At 41.6% G+C, this 19,185-nt stretch overlaps 1 protein-coding gene across 2 annotated transcripts; it reads right to left on the bottom strand.

The window, feature by feature from the left end:
* Positions 1 to 214: 214 nt before the first annotated feature.
* fgfr1b (fibroblast growth factor receptor 1b) lies at positions 215 to 18,887 on the bottom strand. Of its 2 annotated transcripts, XM_055060685.1 has the most exons (17): positions 18,657 to 18,887; positions 10,948 to 11,077; positions 7,483 to 7,581; positions 7,213 to 7,385; positions 6,640 to 6,763; positions 6,134 to 6,324; positions 4,820 to 4,964; positions 4,552 to 4,742; positions 4,333 to 4,478; positions 3,460 to 3,581; positions 3,227 to 3,337; positions 2,935 to 3,125; positions 2,697 to 2,819; positions 2,545 to 2,615; positions 2,187 to 2,324; positions 1,991 to 2,096; positions 215 to 890 (listed from the first exon to the last, which is right to left on the bottom strand). In XM_055060685.1, exons 2-17 carry the CDS (start codon positions 11,054 to 11,056, stop codon positions 831 to 833), a joined length of 2,100 nt encoding a protein of 699 aa, XP_054916660.1. In that variant the 5' UTR covers positions 11,057 to 11,077; positions 18,657 to 18,887; the 3' UTR covers positions 215 to 830. The 2 variants fall into 2 exon arrangements, with proteins under 2 accessions (XP_054916660.1, XP_054916661.1); XM_055060686.1 differs by lacking the exons at positions 7,213 to 7,385; positions 7,483 to 7,581; positions 10,948 to 11,077; positions 18,657 to 18,887 and adding an exon at positions 6,995 to 7,082.
* Between the last annotated feature and the right edge of the window lie 298 nt (positions 18,888 to 19,185).

Raw genomic sequence — 19,185 nt, 5'->3', positions numbered from 1 at the left:
TACAGAAAAGAGGACCAGAGCAGCTGGAAATGGAACAAATGTTGCTCATTTAGTCTCCAGAAGAGCACAGTCCAACGAACCAACTCACTGGAAAAAAAATGTCATGAAATGAAAGAAAAACACGTGTTTGGTATTTGAAAGGAAATGATTCCAATGACTCATATTTAGCTTTAGGTTAAACAAAGAAAAATGAAAAAAGACATGCTTTTCAACATTGGTTTGACATCTTTTTAATATTGTTTTTAATACTGTTCTTTAGTTATTTTACATCCAAGTTAAAGCTATTTGTCTAACAGTAGCAGCCCATGGAGAATAAGTGCAATATGTATTTTTTTTTAAAGAAAAACGAACAGAATAAATCAAAAAGTATGTTTCTGAGATTATTTTATGTGTGATGAGTTATTCTGCTGAGGAGCAGTAATCCAACTGTACAAATAAAGAATAATAACTACATAGATTTATCAAAGCATGTTGCTGTCCTCTTTTTCATCCATTCCACTTCATGTCACTGTAACACAACCAGAAACTCAACATGAAACAATCTAATGTGTACAATATTTACACAAAGTACATTATTACAGACACATGGGACAAATGTCCTCCTTCAGTGTCTGAGATACATCTTCTCCTTCTGTCCAAGCAAAACGCTGCGTTTCCTGTCTGAGGGAGTCCAGTTCAGTCCAGCTGGTCTTTACATCACACAGCAGTGAAACGGTTCGTCTGAGCTCCGTCTGTCACTCTGCCCGGCGGCCTCATCTGAGGCTGGACCGGGCTGCACAGGAAACAGGAAGTAAACGTTCCCAGGACAACGCCGTTGAGGTACGGTGAGCCTAGGCAGAGCCACAGACCGATGTGTACTGGACCAGAGGGACGGCCAGGTCCAGGTACTCCTGCAAGTTTATGGACAAAGAGTTAGAGCTGGTGACACCTTATTATTACACATTGTGTGTTAAGGTGACACATTAAAACCAATTAGCATCATGCAAGTTTAAAGGTTTAAAAACCTTTAAACGGAAAACAAAATGAGCTGGATTACAAACAAACTGACCGATCAGAACAGGCTGTGCTGTAATAGATGAAGTAAAGATGAAGAAACTGAAGGTAAACATTTTAAGTTTTTGTTACCATTTTGTACAGTAATACCTACAGAAGAACAGTCCCACAGCATCATGCTAACACCACCATACACAACAATTGGTTAGGAGTTCTTATGTTTGAAAGCTTAACATTGATTCCAGAACTGTCCACTTGACTCTGGAGTTTTTGTTGTCACCATTTTGTGGACTAACATCAGCGCCGCCAGGAGGAGAATGGAGAAGTGTAATTTATCGACAGTGAACTGCTTGTGTGGGGAAATAAATCTATCAGTTCAAAAAGCTACTAAATATTCATAAACACAAAAACATGTGACATTATAAATATAATTTCAGTATGTTTTAGTTGGTTTTATAAATGCACAATATAGTTTCAGTTAGTTACAGTTTTTCCCCATTAAATACTGTTTTTATTTATTTCACTTATTGACAATGTTTTTTCAATTTTAGTTTTTATTTTGTTAGCTACGATCAACTTCTCCAATTCTAAAAAAAATCTACAGCTCTTTATTATATCATTCCTGTCTTTGGGGCCATTGGTTGTTCTGGTGACTGATATCAAAGGAAAGGGAAACGACCAGTCCCATCCAATCATGATTATTAACCCCAAAGTTAAAAGATCTTTTCCCTTATCAGGTTAAAATGTTCAATAAAACCTTCAGTGGACGCCACAAAACAATTCAGGTGAATATATGTTTGTATTTGAGGCTGCATATGTAATTTTGACTGACTGTTGATTCAATGAAGAAAACTTTTACACCCAAGTGTCAAATTAAGAAATCATTGAAAGTAAATGCTGTGTAATCATTCCCATCCTGGAAAAACAGAGCCATTCAAATAAATTTGACTGCAGCTGAATAGAAACAACAATTCCTCCAAAGTTGCACGTTTGTTACCTGGTTGGCCATATTGGAAAGCGTTCGATCCAAGTCTTCTACAAGCTGCTGGAAGGTTGGCCTCCGTGCTGGAACAGCATGCCAGCAATCCCTCATCATCAGATACCTGAAATATCAAAAATGATAAAGACAGCTGGTTTGGGAAATCTGCAGATGGAGTTAAGGAGGAGGAAAGTCAATGTGTGGATGCACTCACAGCTCCTGAGTGCATGCAGAGGGTTTTTCCATGCGGTGTCCCTCCTTCAGCAGCTTAAAGAGCTCCTCCACGGGGACGCCGGGGTAAGGAGAGCCTCCCAAGGTAAAAATCTCCCACAGCAAGACTCCAAAGGACCACCTGCAGCAGCAGCACATAGAATCAACGTGTGGAATGTGGAGACTGAACTGCAAACTGAAGTTCAGGTTTAGAAAAATGTAACCCTGCAGAGAAACTCTCTGATGGGAAAGTAATTTTAAGTAGTTAGTCTCCTGCTCAATTTTTGAGCTTTAAAAAGCTTGAAAGCACCAATTTCAAAGATGGTATAAAACAAACAAACTGTATATAGTAGATAACTCACACATCACTTTGGTGTGTGTATATCCGATCGAACAACGCTTCAGGAGCCATCCACTTCACAGGTAACCGGCCCTGCAGACACATTAGCACATTAGCATCCGGTCGTACTGCTAATACATCTACAACAAGCTTCCTTAAAACAGTCAGGCTTACGTTAGTGGTCTTCTTGTAGTAGTCAATGTGATGGATGTCTCGGGCCAGGCCAAAGTCGGCAATCTTCATCACATTGTCCTCAGTGACCAGCACATTCCTGGCGGCTAAGTCTCTGTGAATACACTGAAACAAAACAGAACCAGTGAATGAATATTTTATTTGTTTGTTTATGTTGAGTGATTTTCTATTAGCGCTTTTTAGTGGTTAGAGATGTACAATATCTGAAACTTTTCCTGACCTTTTTTGAAGCAAGGTAAGACATTCCTCGAGCCACTTGGTAAGCAGCAGACACCAGCTCCCTGATCTCCAGACTGCCCAGACTCGCCTGCCGCAGGCCGCTCCAGTACTCCAGCCCGGCGGGCCGACGAGCGCGCAAATACTCCCTCAGGTTCCCCTGAGATGCGTACTCCACCACCACATACAGAGGGCCTTTTCCAGGCCACGGTGACACATCCGGGGGAGAACACACACTGGTTAATGAGCAGGACTCTCCCCACACAACCCAGCCACTGAAAGACTTCAGCACTCACCGCCCTGAGTGCAGGCGCCCAGGAGGTTGATGATATTCTTGTGTTTCCCTATCATCTTCATCATCTCCATCTCAGAGATCAGGTCAGACAAGTCCTTCTCTGTGGCGTCCGCTGAACACAACAATGTGTCAATGTTAGAACATCTGCTGCAGCAGGGAGCAGAACAGATCAGCTGCAGGATGTAACTTTTATAAAAAAAAAAAACCCAAAGAATAGCTTCTGTCATCTCTCACCTTTGAGCATCTTTACAGCCACTTTGGTTAGACGTGTGGGTTTGTTCTTGTCGATCCCGATAGCCTCAGCCAGCACCACCTGACCAAAGCAGCCCTCTCCCAAAGGCTTCCCCAGGGTGAGCCTGAAGCAAATGCAGAGTTGCCAATAGCTTAGTAGAAAGACTCCTTCAGATTTGATTTGATTTTGATTTCTGATACTCGGGGATGTAGAATTACGCTGAACTGAAACACAAAACACAACCTGGAAATTAAAGCATAAATCAGATGCTCAACCCTCTGTAGACAATGGGTTGGACACCAATAAGACCTGTTAATACTGCAGTGTTTCGCTGCCTTTAGACTTTTCGCCATACAGGGCCGATGATGAATCTTCTCTAAGGTTGAGGACGAGTCTTAAGGTTTAGGGTTTTAAAGTCTAGTTCTTAAGGAAATTGGCTTTATTAATTACATCAACTTCCTCCTCCATAAGTGGCTCTTCAGCCCATGTCAGTACAAGACTGGATCATTTCTGGATAATGTTTCACTTTCAACACTCAACAACCACATTTTCCAACCACAAAACCTCAATATATTTGTTTTGCTTGAACAGACCAACAGGAAGTAGAGCATGACTGTGAGGGAGAAGAAGACATAATCATTTTAAATTTGGTTTTGTCAAATTGGTCAGTTTCAGGTTGGAACTCCTGAATATCAAGTTTTCCAAGTCTTGCCAAAGATCCTCAAATAGATTTAGGTCTGGAGCAGCAGCGAATCACCTCCTTTCACCTTTTTGTTTAGTCCCACACATGTGACGTTGTAAACTGCTGGTGCTTTTTGTAAAATGAGACTTTTGTGAGGTTTGACTGCTTTTGGAGACATTGGGTAAAGACATACCGTTCACGCGGCAGCTCCCATCCAGGATCGTATGGAAGTTCGTACTCCGACACTCCGGCCAGGATGGTGGTGGCAGCACTGGAAAGACGCGACTGATGCATCAAACACATCCCTGACTGCTGGGAGGTTGAGGATTCAACTGAAACCTGCAGGGTCATGTGAGAGTCTTAGCATCAGATCAGAAAGACAATCTGAACGCTCACTGCCAGCCAGCCTCACCTGTTTCTTCAGAGGAATGCTCTTGGCTAACTTCTGCACTGCCAGCTGGCTGTTAAAGTCCCTTTTCTTCTGGGCGCAGCAGAGCCGACACATGACTGCGGAGACCGTTAGGATGATGATGACGGAAAACCCCAGGCAGTAGATGAAGATCTCCAAGTATGTCTGCGAGGGCACCGGTGAGGGCAGTAACTCTGAGGAGAGGGTCATCATGGTGACCAGAGAGGAGAGAGTCTGAATTGTGGTGTGCGTGGGTTCAGTGTAAACATACCATCGACCACAGTGAGCCACGCCGAGTGGTAAGACACTCCGATGGAGTTCTCCGCCAGGCAGGTGTACTCTCCAGCATCATCCAGGGAGACATTCTTCAGAGTCAAAACCTCCATGTCTTTTTCTGTGGTGTTCAAACCTGCAGTCTGACGCCAACATAGATATTAAGTCCAGATCAGAAACAAACACAGAATGTTCACAACTGGAACCTGAAGCAGACATACAAACAGCAGCATTCACAGGGTATGCAGGTGGATATTAACTCTTTAAATACAAACCTGGATAATGTTACTGCAGTTTACTCAGTAACACAGAAACATTTCTCAGAGTTGGTATAGTTAACTCCATCTGCTAAAAGAGTAGTACAAAGCTCAATCTTCAACTTGACTGGTAAGTAAATCTTCTGTAATTGAAAAAGAGGCTGAAGTGTTTCTCCTCATTATCCCACCACTTCCTACAAAACCAATCTGACTGTCTGCTGACCAGAGAAAGAAAAATGAGACCAGTGCCTGCAGCAGAAACCAGCTCGGAACACCACTGCAGTAAATCATTACAGCCCACTGGCATGCACCGGCCACAAAGCCAACAGATCCTCTTCTGCATACTGACTGTAACAACAGTGTTATGCTCAGCTTCCACAGAGTGGTAGGTCATGGGCCGGTGCGGTTCGGTGCTCTATTTTATGGTCTGGAGTATTCAGGAGAGCGGCTTCAGCAGCAGTTGGACTCTTGCTGGACAGGCAGGATCAAACCCAAAGTCTTTAACTTAGCGTCATTCAAAAGCAACGACAAACGTGATGCATTTATACGCCTCATGTCTGTCGAAAGCAGTGACAATAGAAACTGTTGTGTGACATCAGTGGCTCCACCTTAACCATGCAGTTATCTTATAGACCTGTAGCCAGTGCTGCCAAGTCGACTTATCATCAGCGACTGTGGGCTTGTTTTTTTTTTTTTTTTATAAAGTCATCTGCAAATTTAATGAGGTTGCTGGGTTTTTTATGTTTTGAGGGCTGGAATGTTGCAGTTTATTAACGGCCCCAGGGGGGTTGTCAAGATGACCCCCAACAAGATGCCACCCTGGGCAGTTGCTCATGTCACTCGGTGTAGACTCAGTGGAAAACTGAAAGCTCCAGTTTTCTCTCTTCATCTCAAGAGTCCAGTACAGCTTCACCAAATCCACCAAACGCTTTCATCGATACACTCAGGGTATCAATGTCTTTGCTAAGCTACCAATGAAGCTCAGCCTTAAATTTGCTTAATTTCAATTTATTGAAACTAACTTTACAAAAACACCACCTGTGTGCTTTACGTACCTTGAGAATCATGACGAATGGGTGTCCTTCTGGCCCCTGTTTGCTGCCATTGACGGTTATGTGTTTGAACCACTGGATGTGAGGCTGCGGGTCACTGAACACTTTGCACACAAACTCCACATCGGTTCCAACAACGGCCGTCTGATTGGCCGGCAGGCCTGCCTGCAGTATGGGTCTGTGAGGAGAACGCTCTGCAGTAGAGACGATTGGACAAAGGTCAGATGAAGGTCAAAAGCTACACTTAGTAACACACTTCAAAACATCCAGTGCACTAAAGCATAAAAACTCTATTGGATATAAAAGCAAATATGCTAGGATCAGGAATGTCCTGTGTTGTATTTGCCAAAATTTTTAGAAAGGAAGCCTATTTTCAACCTAACATTTTGGAGGAAGAAAAGTGGATGATCAGAAGAGATTGGATGAAGGACAGGAGGATATTGGTGTGACACAGGAGGCACTCGGTACAGAAGGCTCATTCTGATGCCCACAACATCAACATATCTCACCGATTACGTCCAGAAGGAAGGTGTGTTTCAGGCTGCCATGCACATTCTCCACCACACAGGTGTAGTTCCCTCTGTCAGAAGGAACCACTGACTCCATTATGAGCGTCCCCATGTGTTCTCTGAACTGTTAAAGAGCAGAAGGTTTTATATATCTCTTTAAAACCAGATATACTGTTTGTTCCTTCTCTAGCTGCGTTTCCATTGCCTGAAAAAATTGCTCAATTTGACATTTTGCAAATAAAATTCGCTTAGTTTTTTTTTAAACATGCCAATTAATAAAAAAAAAAATATACAAAATTGATATGTTTTAGTGTTCGGATGAATTTGCGTTTAGGCCACATGAAAATTTGCTTACTTCGCTTTGTGGAAGCATTTTTTTCCCATCACATGAGTCACATGATCAACAACTGGATGTCACCACTGACTCAAAACACAAAGAAGAAGAAGACAGGAAGTAGGTGGTGGGATGATGGCGTGGCATGTTTTTGAAGGACTTACTACTTGAATAAACTTTTATTGACAAAGTTTTGTGCACATTTGCAATGGAAACGCAGCCGCTGATGTCAGACAGACCTTGAACCCTCCGATTCGCTGGTCTTTCCTGAACTCCTTCCCGTTCTTGTACCAGCGCAGGCTGGGTAGTGGGTTCCCGGTTGCTTGACAGCGGAACTTGACGGTCCTGCTGGCAGGCACAGCGTGGAGCTGCTTTTCCATCTTCTCTGGCATCACCCACTGCGGCGCCAGCGCTAACGAGGAGACACCACAGCATAAACACGATAAGATCAGCCATTCATGGCTTAGCTGCTTTCAGGCAAAAGTTTGGGAGACCATTGAGGGATTTACGTTGGAGCTTTTCGTTGCTTGTTGACATTTCACTGGACAGCTTATTTTCCTCTGAGGATGACTCTTCATCTTCTTCGTCTTCAGAAGACTTTGCTGCGTCTGTTTTAAAAGAGATTTAATATAGATTTCTTTAATGTAGGAGAAACAGCCATAAAGATGCATTAAGAGAAATAAAAACAGCTTGAGGGTTCACCTCTGTTCTCTGTACAAAGAAACTGTCAGTGCTTCTGCTCAGGCTGCTGGAGCAGATGGGCGCTATCGCCAAGCACAGTTACACCCCAACCACTTCCCAGACATCCTCCCCATAAATCTGGACCATAACCAACAAGCTTTAAACACACACATCCTGTCGGCCAGGGGACATGGGTGATGTTTTATGTTTAAGATGGTGTCAGTACTCCTTTAAATCACCCTGACGATGTTGCGTGTCAGGAGAAAAGGCAAAAATTGAAAATGGAAGAAGTGTGCAAGGTGATCAACCAATGTAACCACCAAGCAGATTGGCTGCCATGCAGAAAGAATGCAGACTGGAGAACATTATTGCTGAGGTATGTTTTCATTCATTACAGCAATGTCTTCATCATGTGGACATTGCTTCATTGAATGTCTTGGTACATTTTTAATATTAATGAAGTATAGTATTAAGACGTAGATGGAGTCCCTTACACAACAGACTGTGTATCCTGACAGCTTTCAGTCTTAACTCCAGGTATGTTTTTGATGAGGGGATAACATTAAAACATGATGTAAAGCTCCAAAAAGTAGATTTTCCATAACACTGACCTTATAATAGAAATGTTCTTTCTGAGACCACTGTGGTCAATCTCACATTGGTCTCAGCTACAGTCAGCTGGAGCCCAGATGGTCACCAACACTGACCACAGTTACAAATGTGCAGCTGAGGCTCAAACACTGACCACTTTCTAGGCATGACCAGAATTCAGAGAAGTGGTGTGATTTCAGAATGCACGCAGCAGAGCGGAGGGAGCTGGAAAATTGAAAGCAGGCCTTGTTTATAAAAGGGGGCTGGAGCAGAGAGACGAGATCTGATGGATTCTTGACTGAGATGAAAACAAGAGTTTACAATGGAGCTACAGACAGTCAGCTGGAGCCCAGATGGTTGGTGAAACACAGCCAAATACACACAGGCACGCTAGATGTATACATGCATATTCATAAACAAAGGGAGAGAGGAAGGAGCATAAATGGTGCCTGAAAGTGCAGCTTTATGCAAAGCCGGTTGGCATACAGTGAGCCCATAACAGAGAGCGACAGGGTGCATGTGTTCCTGAGTTCCTGTGTCTGGACGGATTCTACAGACCATAACCAGAACCCACAGAGCCAAACCATGGTTACGCCATAAAAAAGAGAAGAAAAACAAAAGAAAGAAAAATCCCTTCGACCATTTTCAGACGCCTCTGAGCCAAAATTGGCTAAACCTAGAAAAAGTCACCATCCTGTTAACGAATTAACTCCTTTGGAAGTTTTTTTTTTTAGCCCTTTATATAAGAGCACAAACAGAAATGCATGCAACCACAGCTCAGATCAGACATGAAAACAAAAGAGAGCAGGAGGGACCTCCGAACAAGAGTCAAACAGTTCGTAAAGAAGCGAGACCACTTTCAAAAAGAGCTGACTTCAGGACTTTAGTGAGCAGAGGAGCATGGGAAATCAGTTTCAGTGGTGTGAATCCAGAACATGAGGAGATGATTACATTCAATTTGAATTTGATTTTGTCAGACAGCAGAAAGCCGATTCAGCTTTTGTCTCAGATTAGTTTAATTGTCCGTCTCTTCCTACAGACAGGTTGAATGGTCAATAAGGTTCAGCAAAGTAGCTGAGCAGTTGGTCCTGAAATGATTATATTTACTGGTAAGTTTTGAAAATCATTTATGTTGTGACGCCACTCAGTTCCTTCAGGCAGTTGTGACGTCAACTATTAATGCAAATTCACTCATCAGTCGCAAATTTTGTGCAAACTTACAATTTTCATCAGTCATGACAGCTTTTTCCGTTTATCTGAGCAATCACCTTGACGTTTTCAGTAGTTCTTTATTTTCTGACCAATCACTGAAACTCAGCTGAATTTTGACCAATTCCTTTCTTCTAAATTAACTTCCTGTTTCACAACATTTCTTGAAAACCTGAGATGAAAGCATGAGTGACACTAAAGAGCAACATTAATCTTTATAGCATTTATCTGAGATGTTCTGAAGGATTTGCTTCGACTGTGTCTACAGTTCATATTAACCTGAATAAAACAATATGGAATTATTATTTTGCACTTTGACCTCTCCTCGGGACAGGATTTGGTTTGTATAAAACTGCTAAATCAAGAAGGACCCTGAAAATGTTTAATAACAAACCATGTTAAAACCCTGTGTCTTTTTTGGGAAGATTATATGCAGCGATTTGAACTTTTTGAAAGACGACGAAAGTAAGACTTTAAATAATTCACAACTTTGGCAAGTCGGTAGTTTTAGGCAACAACAATCACAAAAAAACCATCCCGACATCCTGGAGGGCCTGAGTAAGACTAACTGTTGCTCAGCTCTGAGCCTTTATGGAGAACAGAGAAGCCATGCAAAACAACTCAATTGAGACTGAATGGTTCATGAAAAAAAACACAATCCTCAATGGTTTACTGGTCAAGGTTTGGGACACAGTGAGCTCTGTAATGTGATGCATTTCTGCACCAGTTCCATAGTGAGAGCAGGGCAGCAGGCAGGGCAGCAGGCAGGCCGGTCATGGGAATGCTAAGCAGTAAACACAAAGTGGCCTCAGCAGCAGCCTGCTTCAGTCTGCTGTCTGCCAGCGTTTCAGATACTCTAGTACCGACGTGTGCCTTCAAACACATTTCCTCCCCTGTTGCTTTTTATGTTGCGCTGAAATGTCTCAGAGCTTTAAACACGTGTTAAATCAGACAAAGATAAGCTGAGTAAATGCAAAATTTGGTTTAAATGCTGAATGCTCTTATGAAGGACTGAAGCCTCTCCAGCCAGCTCAGCCCTGTGCACAGCGTCTATATCAGATTTAATTCCAGACTTTGACTTGGCCAATCCATAACCTCCATCTTAGTTTTTGAATTTTTATATATCTGTAAAAGTGACCTACTGCAGCTCTGACAATAGTAAGAAAGCTGAATGAGACTCTGACCATGTGCAAACACATGTGGTACACATGTGGTTTATGCTAGCAGCAACGGATCCAACATGTTGTCTCATCTATCAAAACATCCCTGCAAAAGTGTTCAACAGCCTGTTAGAAAAATAAGCAGGACCTCCCAGTTACTGTTGTTTACAGAGCAGAACAAACCCGAAAACCACGAGCCTGGAACTAAGAACCAAACAGAACTGTGGTTTTTATGGCCAGCTTTTCTTTTCTATGAGTTTTTCCCCCCAATCTTTAACTGAACTCCATCACATGTCAAACAGACAGCTGAGTTACTTTGTCAAAGGCTCTGACCTGTGTCCGTGTCTTCTGTGGCTGGTCTGGACTGGACCTGAACCAGCAGCAGGACCAGGACACACGGAAGCAGGAAGCAGCGCAGGGAACCCATCACATACGACTGCATCAACTTACTGGGACTTTTGTGCTGCAGAGAGAGGAAAGAGATGATAAAATTAGATCACATTGAGATTAAATGTTCCTACTTTCTGCGGATATTTCCAGTCTTGAGGCGCAGTGGGGTTTTTCAAAGCAAGTTTGACAAACTTTAGGGTCTCTCATTGTTTTATGGAGCAATGAAAATCTAATTTAGGTTGTGCAGCACATAGACTTCTTCTGATTCTTTCAAGAAACACACAAATGCTCAGAAGTCTCTGAGTCAATTCCCGGCAAAACCATTAAAACCAGAAGGTCTGCGTCCGGTAGCTCAGCTGGTGCTGGTCAAGTATAAACTAATACTGCATCAGCTATTCATTTAGAATTTAAGTGCAAACATTTAATGTCATTATTCATCTGGTGACCACAGTCAGCGGGTTTTGTCCCTATGGAGATAAAGTTAGTTATCATTTAGTTAGTTAGAGTTTATTTGTTTGGCGTCATTCATCATAAAAGCAGTGAGCTTATAGGACACAAACAAACAAATAAGATCCTTCACACATAAAGTGTCCTCTCTGGAAGAGCTTCTGAAACATAGCGAGCGATCTGAAACACACAATCCTTAAATAAATACTGTAGTTTGTCTTCATCACCAAAAATAACAGAAATCTGAATAAACATCAAGAACTTTACCAAGCAATTATTTAATAAAACATATCTGTTATAGAAGTCCCAACAGAAAATGGGTTTTGTGAATCTGTGATCCAACATTTTAATAAACCTGTTCCAAAATCTTACCATATCTCCAAAATATCTGACCTCACATGGTTCCCATCCACATCTCCACATGAGGTTTGGGAATGTTTCTGGTCATGCTTAGGAAACTGGACTTTCTCACTGTAGGGTTGTTGACAATGACCCCACCCTCTAGAACTGGATCGGTCCAGGTTTCTAACCCAGGTCACAACAGAAATTTACTTTATTCATATCCTAATTCTCCATCCGCTAAATCTAACTGGACTTTTATTCATTCTTCAAATTTAAGATGTTCATCCACAATAAATCCCAAATATTCATATTATTTTTGGAAATAAGCAAAATAATAGGCCCAAAATAAAAGGTAAATGTTAGTGTGTGACTCAGCTTTCAAAAATGAACAACTTCAGTTTTATCACAATTTGTCTTCAGCCTCATTTTGTTACGCCAAAAATAAACAGCACTCAGCAGTTTCTGAAGATCAGGTGCATTCTGAGCACGAAGCACAACATCATCTGCATGCAGTCACAAACAGAGTTTCAGGTCACTTACACTGTAAAGAATACATCTTTAATTTACCAGAAGCTGTGGTTGACAGAATTTTACCATTTATATTTTGCCATATTTTGTCATATTTAGTGAGATGCACAATCTCTCCCACATTCACCTCTTCACCGTTACCAGATCATTTATTTATAAAGCAAAGAGTAGCAGAGAGGACATCACATGAACACATTATGAGAACCAGCCCGATCTGAAGTCAATCAGATGAACACAAAAACCTGTAAATGTATTAATAATTAATTTAACTCAATGAAAATTAAATGCAGTTGAATACCTTAACATTTTGACGGGTATAATTAGATTAGAAGTCCAGGTGAACCTGAGGCCTCAGCATACATCTGAACCAACAGCAGAATGATTTGATGAGAAGATGCAACAATGCATTGTGGGACATCCAGGAAAGTCTGCCGGGGCCACCTCTTCAGATGACCTTCATAATCTAAAAGATTATGAGACCCGGGTTTTTCTTTTCTGGCTGGCAAGCGGAGCGTCCAACAGGATGTAGCGTGACGAGACGTCGTGTTGCCAGGCTCTCCACCATGTTTTTTAAGGAATTGCTTTTTCTTCAGGATGTCATTCTGGCATTTGTTTTCAAAATAAATGGTGAAAAATGTCAAACACATCCACACAGATGTGTGTTTCATTTTATTATCTTGACAGATGAAACAAATCTCAGCCTTCGCACAGATTTTGTTCAGAACTGAAGAAATCCCAGCAGGAAACAGAGTGAGAGTGAAGAGAGCTCTGTTTACGCCATGAACAGAGCTGGTAGAGGCTGCAGAAGGGGGACAGTAAATGACATTCATCATCTGATGAGGCTCATAAACAAAATGAGGACTGTTTGGCCGCCCTCGCCCGAGCGTCTCATTACAGCGTCTGCGCCCGGCGCGCTGCTGCGTGCATGCAGAGCACATGCATGTGGTTGAGGGTGGAGTGTGATGAGCAGAGCAGCGGAAGGTGCCAGCTTCGTGCAGACATAATTAATACGCTCAACACACACATACACGCAGACAGACGCCTGTTTAATTAGTGTTGAGTCTTTGTCGGTTTACCCAGAAGATGCACAAGTGATCAGGCACCACAGCAGACGCCTTCATTCACATAATCAGTAAATGCAACTTGCTGCCACCAACTGACAGCTGGAGCAGTTTGGATCAAATGCCATCAAACGCTACTGTTGTTTTACATCCCTTGTTAGTTAATGCCAGGAATGAACCCAATCATTTCTCACTTCTGTACAGAACTGTTGCTTTTTCCACATGCTTAGAGGAAAACTTTATTGCTGCAGTAGAAAGAGAAAAAAAGAGTCATGAAAAAGACATTATAAAAACCTGGTAAACCTGCTGTACAAATACAAAGGAATTTTCCATTATGATTTTTAACAGTTTTTTTTCTGTAATTTGTCCTCTACACTCTCGCTAACCAAAACCAGAGCATCGACCATTTGGACTTAAGTTAGATTTTATAGTGTTTTTAATCTTTTTGGCACATTTTTGGTAATATAAAATGAATTTATGTAAAATATTTTGAAATACTAGTAGTTTGGGAGACACGCCAGCAGTATATTATAAAAAACAAACATATTTTCTAATCTTAGTTTGACAGGACGTTATGGCTCTAGTTTTGGTCTTTACTTCATGGGTCACACGCTCAGGACCCACTGGACCCATCATTTATTTAGCTTCAGTTTCACTCAAAAACAGAAGAGCTCAACATATCATTTTAAAATGCTGTGTTTGCTCGTGGTCATAAAAGTAAGATGCGGTGACCGCAGCATTTGTTTTTCAAACTCCAAACACCGTCCACCGTCGTCTCATGATGAGTTATACTTGCTCACTAGGTTTTATTTGACCAGCTTAAGAAGAATATTTGCTGTGTAACTCACAATAATAAGAGGACTGTGTTATGGCAAAAACAAAATAAAATAAAACTGTTCAACTGTGACCACAGCTTTTTGGAAAAGCTGCTGCAAAATCACCACAATCATAAAAAACGCTGCAGCATCCTGGAGAGGCTGATTATCTATACCAGCTGAAGAAGATTGAATAAAAGGTTTTGTTAAAAATGCCAAGTCTTGGTAATGTACTAAAACCTAGACTTCATTTTATTTGTTTTTTGCACCTTCAACATCACCAATAACCTGAACATCCCAGCTTAAAACAAGCTTCAGTGTTTTATAGAAACATTCAAAAACCCAGTCCAAATAAAAACCAGCAGATCTGGTGGATATTTTCCAAGCTCCACCTCTGACCAAAAAGCCGCGGTCCTCCGCTTTCTACAGCATCAGAGGGTTTTAAATTTAAAGCAACAGGCATTTTACCAAGAACTGGATGTCCCTCCAAAACTGACAAAAAGATACAGGAAGTGTGTAACACACACACACACCCCCCCACACACACACACACACACAAACACACACACACACACACACACACACACACACACCCACACACACGCACACACACACACACACACACAAACACACACCCTACCCCACATCGTGTCTGGGATGTGGAGTAGGGTGGCAAGATGGAGGCGTTTCTTCACGATGAAAACATCCAGACCCCAAAGCTTGACATACTGTTATTTTGAAATAAAAAGGGAAGTAGTTCCCACATGATACTGATGTTGTATGTACGAATGAAAGGTGTTGGGAGCCCAGATATATTCTGATGACTGGAGTTGGGTTCTGTTTATGGTTTCTACATGCTTTCCAGTTCAGACTTCTAAGTCTTTCAAATCTCTAATGGGATTTTTTACTGGTTTTATTGACATTCCAGTACATAACATTTGCCTTCTTGAGTTTTATTGTTCTTTATAAATCGACAAGTGAAACACTGATAGACATTGGACTTAGACTGCATTCACCTGGATTACATACAGATTATTCAAATCAATTTCATGAAATGCCTTCATTGCATAAAAATGAATTGGAAATAGAATTTTTAATGCTATTTTCAAACCATTGAAAAAAGAAATTTCAATGTTTTTTTTGTAATCTAAATCAAATCCATTTTCTGAACCTTTGGTCCAATTGTAAAAATCTAAAAAAAAATACAATAAAAATGATATTTTGTGAGTAAAAAGAAACTCAGTACAATAATCTTTGAGTGTATCAATAACTGAAAAGGCCAGAGTGATCAATGAGCTGGACAGAAACCTGAGCTGTGATGAGACAAACTAAAGACAATCATAATATACTTTTAAATCAATGTGATAAGTTTATATTTCACATCATGGAAAAGTTGGAAAAAAACATGTACAACGATCATTTCACTTCACAACAACACATTGCGTTGTGTTTTTATCATACAGGACTGCAAGTCTCCAGGAGAATAAGTACTTTTGCACTGTGTTAACGCTTCGATTTCCTGCATGTCGAACCAAGCAGTGACACAGCTGTCAGAGCTGCTGCCTCTGAGCCAGTAGGGCCTGGGTTGAAGTGTGGGCCGGGCCGAGGCCTTTCTGGTGGACCTGATCCAACTCTCCAGACAAGCACATGAAAAGAGTCAGAGTGGAACGAAAAGAACTTCCCCGGCTGCACAGCGCAAAAAAAAAAAAAAACATGCATGGATTCAGGAGCCTTACACAGGCCTAAAAATCTGACGGAAGTAAACAGAAATCTGACCCAGTCGGGGTGTGTAGGTCCTTGTGTTTTCTCATCTGGGTCCTAAAAGTCTCCATCCTGGTGTAACTCAGTCTGAGCTGGAGCCCTCACCTACACACCAGATTCTGCAGCCGGCTGGCAGCTCCACATAGCTCTCATACTAACATACCAGCTGCTCATGGCTCTCATCCATCCAGGCTGGAAAATATACACACAAGTGCCAAACAGGAAGTGAGGCAGAAGACTGTAAACCTTCCACAGACTTTGTTTAAAGCATCACAGAGAAGAGAGCAAGTCAAGTTTAAAGAGGAAAACAGTCCAGGTTTGTTTTGCTTCAGACCCAAAAATCTTGAGGGTTTTAGAGGAAAAGTGATTCACCTGTATCATGCAAACTCCACATATTACAGTTCAGCATGAGAAGTGATGACTTAAAATCCTGAAATATGGCTTTACAAAAATCTGTTCTATTTATCTATGTCTAGGAACAAAGCCAGTGTGGTTCATCTGCAGCAGTAAAGCAGGGCTGTCCAAACATGTTGGGAACATGGACCAAAAAAAAAAAAAAAAACATTTAAAAGCAAAAATTTATACAAAGTTTTGAGATTTTTTTTCCTGTTCAACAATAAACTAAGCATGGAATATTTTGATAACACAAAGTAGATTTATTTTTGGAGGAAAAGAATTTGTGAATCATTGTAGATCCAAGATTCAAAAGGTTTTCACATGGTTCCTTAAAGAAGAAAATGCAAAACCTTCATTTATTTTAAGATTTAGTCCACTCTCAGCAACAAAAACAAGATTTAAGTCAGCTTTATTTAGAAAGTTTTAATGATGTAATTCAAAGCAGATTTTGGACATCTAAAGTCTGCTTCAGAGGAGAAATCAATGAAAAGATGTGATCCAAAGAAATTAAAGGGAAAGCAGAAAGTTTGGCTGTTAAAGGGGAATTGTTATGTAAAATCAGTTTTTTTAGCTTTACACAATATTATAATTTTTTTCCCTCATCAAAAATTTACTTGGACTGTTGCCTTGATACTTTCATGCATATTTAAGAAATCCTTTAATGTTCATGGCAACCATTCAGCTGTTGAAAACATCTGGGTGGACTTAACCCCTCCTTCAAGATGCAGCTTCTGCTTCTGCCTCGCAGAGTAGTCCTCCTCAGTGACTCCCGCATTCAGCTCCTTCAGACTATCCAGCAGTAATTAGCAAACTCCTGGTGGAACTGAGCATCTGCTGAGCGTTTCAGAGCAATGCTGCTAAACATATTGTTAAAGGGTTGATAGAGGAGCCATGTTTTAATGACTTCCTGAAGGCAGAGTTTTAGAAAGAGCAGGACATTTTAAAGAGACAGAGGCCCAATTTCAAGACATTAAATTATAAAGTCAATTTTTTAAAGTACTATTTGATAATTTAAAAAATAGCATCTTATCTTCAGCAGCAACTGATGGTATTGTGCTATAAAAATGCTCAAGATTCCTGCAAGATACATAATACTGCTGCTTTAAAAGGCAAATTCTTTCTTTGTGTTGTACCTGACATTTTTGTAAGATTTTTATTTTTGTGTCATTGTTTTGTTCTAATTAGAAAAAAAGTTTCCATGTTGATCAACCACCTGCACTGCTGGGATACATTTAAGTCATTCAGGGGCCGCACAAAATCAGTCATCATGGGACCAAATGGCCCCTAGCCGCACTTTGGACACCTCTGCTCTAGCGTCAAATATAACAAATTAAAATATATGTTAAATAATGAAGAACATGACAGTAGCATTGCCACAATGCTTCACACGTGTGTCTGTGTTTGTTTGTGGCCTAGCTAAAGCATTCACCCCTTTTTCAATTATTTTTCCCTAAAAACATCAGATAATTTTATGGAGACTTAACAGATTGCAGCAGGAAATTGAAGAAGTTTAATAATAAACAAAAATAAAAACTTGAGAGTGTGGAAGACAAACTTCAGCTGAGTAAGAGCAACAAGGAAGATACGGTAAAAGCTAAAGAAACAGAAGAAATACGATGGAGGCAGCTTCATGCTGCTGGGAGGATTTTCTGATTGGAGGTGAGAGAAAAAAAAACCTGCTGGAGAAACCAAAGAACAGAGACTGGGGCAGATATGTCTCTCCCAGCAGGACAACAGAAACACAGAGCAGGGCTGCAGTGGAAGAGCTCAGATCACAGCATAAACAACTGCTAAAATGGCCTAATCAAAGTCCAGACCTAAACCCAACCGAGCCTATGACCAAACAGCTCTCCATCCATTCTGACTGTCCTGCTCTGAAGGGGACCGACCAGCTGTCAGTCTGACGTGTGAAGCTGATGGAGTCATTTGTTTTTGTTTTTATGATCCTGATGTATTAGAATATATTTATACACATGGAAAAGCAAAGCATGCTCTCATTCCACTTCAGGATTCTGCACGACTTTGTTGGTCTGTCAGATAAAATCCAAGAAAGCACACAAAGGTTTGTGGTTATGACGAGTTGATTACGTCATATGTAACAGCAGGGTATATCTTCCATCGATCACTGAAACGAGTCAGTCGGTTTTGAGCTGATGAAGTTATTCTCGGAACATCTGGACGCTTTTCTGCTCAGCGGCTCAGATCCATCCGGCCCTCCTGCAGCTGGCAGTCAGAACCCGCAGAGGTCCAAAGACCTCCGGACCGACAGAGGAAGTGATCCGGTACGCAGAGACAGACCTACCTGTATGAGACGGTCCAGTTGGCAGGATCCGGAGCCCAACACCGAGTTCGTCCGTCCGCACAACCATGAAGTCTGAACTTTCCAGAACTACTGCGAAAGTCCTGCCGCGGTCCGGACGGGCTGTCTGACCTCCGGCTGGCGGTAAATCCCGGCGGGGTGAGTCCGAGCCGAACCAGCCGAACCAGCCGCTTTTCTTCCTCTGGAGAAAAACGTGGGAAAGGCGCCACTGGTAGAAAGAGTCGACTCAATAAATAATGGAACCCAGAAGAAACGCCCACAGTGGGAGTTTCCTCTGGTCAGCGCCCCCCACCCTCTCCCAACACACACACACACACACACACACACACACACACACACACACCCACACACACACACACACACACACACACACACACACACACACACACACACACACACACACAGCTCCATTATGTCTGCCCGGGCCTCCCTCCCAGGAGCCCCTCGCATCGGGTTTCCTGCTGTTGTGGGGACACTGTGAGTTTCTACAAAAGATTTAGATACATATGGG

This window comes from Poeciliopsis prolifica, unplaced genomic scaffold (genome assembly GCF_027474105.1).
Source record: "Poeciliopsis prolifica strain line A6 unplaced genomic scaffold, Auburn_PproV2 SCAFFOLD061, whole genome shotgun sequence".
Lineage (NCBI taxonomy): Eukaryota > Metazoa > Chordata > Actinopteri > Cyprinodontiformes > Poeciliidae > Poeciliopsis > Poeciliopsis prolifica.
Note: the sequence above shows the minus strand (reverse complement) of the source record. Positions and strands in the feature narration are given on the sequence as shown.